This window comes from Nicotiana sylvestris, chromosome 10 (genome assembly GCF_000393655.2).
Source record: "Nicotiana sylvestris chromosome 10, ASM39365v2, whole genome shotgun sequence".
NCBI lineage: Eukaryota > Viridiplantae > Streptophyta > Magnoliopsida > Solanales > Solanaceae > Nicotiana > Nicotiana sylvestris.
Window position 1 is genome coordinate 139,224,833 of NC_091066.1, and position 2,534 is coordinate 139,227,366.

The 2,534-nt window shown below is 33.5% G+C and overlaps 1 protein-coding gene across 1 annotated transcript; it reads right to left on the minus strand.

Moving 5' to 3' along the window:
* Window positions 1-481: 481 nt before the first annotated feature.
* LOC104232075 (thioredoxin H2-like) lies at window positions 482-1,688 on the minus strand. The gene is made up of 3 exons (XM_009785175.2): window positions 1,433-1,688; window positions 1,220-1,342; window positions 482-913 (listed from the first exon to the last, which is right to left on the minus strand). The coding sequence occupies exons 1-3, from the start codon at window positions 1,574-1,576 to the stop codon at window positions 773-775; spliced, it is 408 nt and encodes a 135-aa protein (XP_009783477.1). The 5' UTR covers window positions 1,577-1,688; the 3' UTR covers window positions 482-772.
* Window positions 1,689-2,534: the final 846 nt, after the last annotated feature.

Consider the following 2,534-nt stretch of genomic DNA (forward strand, 5'->3'; position numbering starts at 1 on the left):
TGTATGTAGTTCTGAAGCGGAACCTTGGCCTAACTGGAAGTTGATACCGTGCGACCAGGAGGTGACGGGTTCGAACCGTAGAAATAGCTTCTTGCAGAAATACAGGATAAGACCGCATACAATAAACTCTTGTGGTCCGACCCTTCCCCCGACCTTGCACGTAGCGGGAGTTTAGTACACTGGTTGCCCTTTAGTATATATATAGTTCTCCAAGTCATTGGTTTAAAGAAAATATTCTTTAAGCTGCAGTCTTCAATAAAAGTACATATTCTCTTTTCTATTCGTTTGACATCTTGCAATCTTTTATGTATTGTCAAACCTCAAAGTGCATCTACTACATGTATTTCACTTGCATTTTAATTATCATATCATGCTTTTTGTATAGACTCCCCATGTAGCAATAGCAAAGCTGCATTTTTGTTATTTTCATGGGCAGGGGGAAGGATCATGACGACGGGATATTGGATTTGGAAAAGATATATGAACAAAAAAACCAGAAAGACATTTTCTTATTCAAATCAATATTCCAAACAATAATGCTTTAATCAGCCTATTTGGTTTACAATCAGAAGTGACTAGTGAGCAAGAACCGGAGATGAGTACATAGCTAGTTCTATCCATTAGAAAGTTATAACTGAGACCACCAGACCGATCTCATCTACTTGAAAATTCGTGCAACGATATATGAATGAATTTTATTCTACACAGAGACTATCATTCCTTAGTCTTTCCACAAATTTTTCCTCAAGGCCATTCCATAGCTTTGGTTTTCTTAGTATAAAATAGCTCTGTGTTTCTCAATTTTCTTCTTTAGTCCATCTTTATCTGCTCCCACAACCTTGTCAACAAACTTCCCCTTCCTTATCAGCACAAATGTTGGCATTGCTTGAACTCCATATTCTTGAGCTACATCCTGTTTTCAGTCATCCAAGATATATTTGACCAATTAGTATCTATTTTAAAGATAAAAGAAGTGGCCACATAAAGGGATTTAAGTTATGAACTGACAGTATAAGATTTCTATTCTATGTGTAACTTAACCTGTGATAGTAGACTAGCTTTTGTTCTTACTATTTTAGTACTTAATGCTTATGATAGAGATTTACCTATAATTACGCTATGTATGTCTTGATTGTATAAATATTTTTTATCCGTCAATGTATAGAATTTAAACTCGAAAAACAAAAGAGGATTGCAAGATAAAGATATAAACTCATACAGCTAATTCATCAACATCAATCTTGACAAACTCAACATCTGTATATTTAGCAGCAAAGTCATTGATAACTGGTTCCATGGTTTTGCAAGGACCACACCATGTTGCTGTGAAGTCAATTACAACCTAATAGCAACAATCCCAATTATTAGTACCATGTAATTTACAGTATCCGATTAGACAAATAACAGAAAGTTGTTGAAAAAAAATGGTTACCAGTTTGTTTGTATCTTTCAAAGAATTAAAATGGAGCTTCCATTTTGTTGAAGAGTGGAAAGCAATGACTTGAGAGCTCTTGACTTGTGCTCTGGTTGAAATATTATTAGCTTCATGTAAAGTAGATGAGTAGTTAGCACCCATTTTTTCTTTTAGTTTTTTTGAAGTAAGGATTTTTCTTCTTCAACTTCTGGTTTTTGAAAGATTTTCTTTGGCTTGATGTTGGAGTTTAGAGTTTTGCAGGGACCCTTTTTATAATGGTTGCTCATGATGTACAAAATTCTCTTTTCAAAGGTAAAAACAACTTAAACTAGTAGAGAATATGTTCCTTCATTATGTCGACCGTTCCATTATATATAGCAAGATTTGATGCTATAACGTTTGTTTCTTGTTGGTGCTTTGCGCCAATATTTCTAGTGTAGGGTCATTATCACTTTATAACAAGAATTAACCTAAATAAACATCCATCCCGCTGTTTAAATTAAAAATAGTCTGCAGATGTATAATTCATGTACATAATTAATATATAATCTATGTATACCGGCTAGAAAAAGTAAATAATAAACCCGACCAGCTCTATACTCTAACAATATAAAATAATTTTTACACGATCAGGATGAATTAAAAGATAACTAGAGAAGATTGCTCATAATGAGTAAATTAGTAACGTAGAAAATAAGGCAGGCAGCCGGAGGTTAACAGTGTAAAAATTATTTACATTGTTAGTGCATCTTGTTCTCATACCCTGCATTATATTTTCACCCAAGAAATTATTTATTGCTTAGGCTGTTATTGACTTCACAGCAACAAGCCTACAACAATTGACTTTATTAGCAGCTTCATCTGTTAATTTTATGCCCCAAGCTATATATTTCAAAATATAATAAGAAACCAGTACTAGAAGAGAATATTGTTTCTCTCAGTAATAGCAGTAGGATTTCAGAACATTGCTGTTGTTGATTGAAAGAATGTTCCCTTCAAGTATTGGTTCCTATTATTTTGAAATTAGTATTAGTACCCGCGCGATGCACGGATAATTAAAAAGAACGATGTACACTGTAAAATTTAATATGTTAGTGTTAATACCATCTTTACAACCAAA

Excerpts from the sequence above, each read along its gene's own strand:
- LOC104232075 (XM_009785175.2), bottom strand. The coding sequence starts at position 1,576 with ATGGGTGCTAACTACTCATCTACTTTACATGAAGCTAATAATATTTCA. Across the intron at positions 1,343-1,432 it reads TGAAAGATACAAACAAACTG|GTTGTAATTGACTTCACAGC; the intron begins GTAACCATTTTT and ends TGTTGCTATTAG. Across the intron at positions 914-1,219 it reads TTGATGTTGATGAATTAGCT|GATGTAGCTCAAGAATATGG; the intron begins GTATGAGTTTAT and ends GACTGAAAACAG.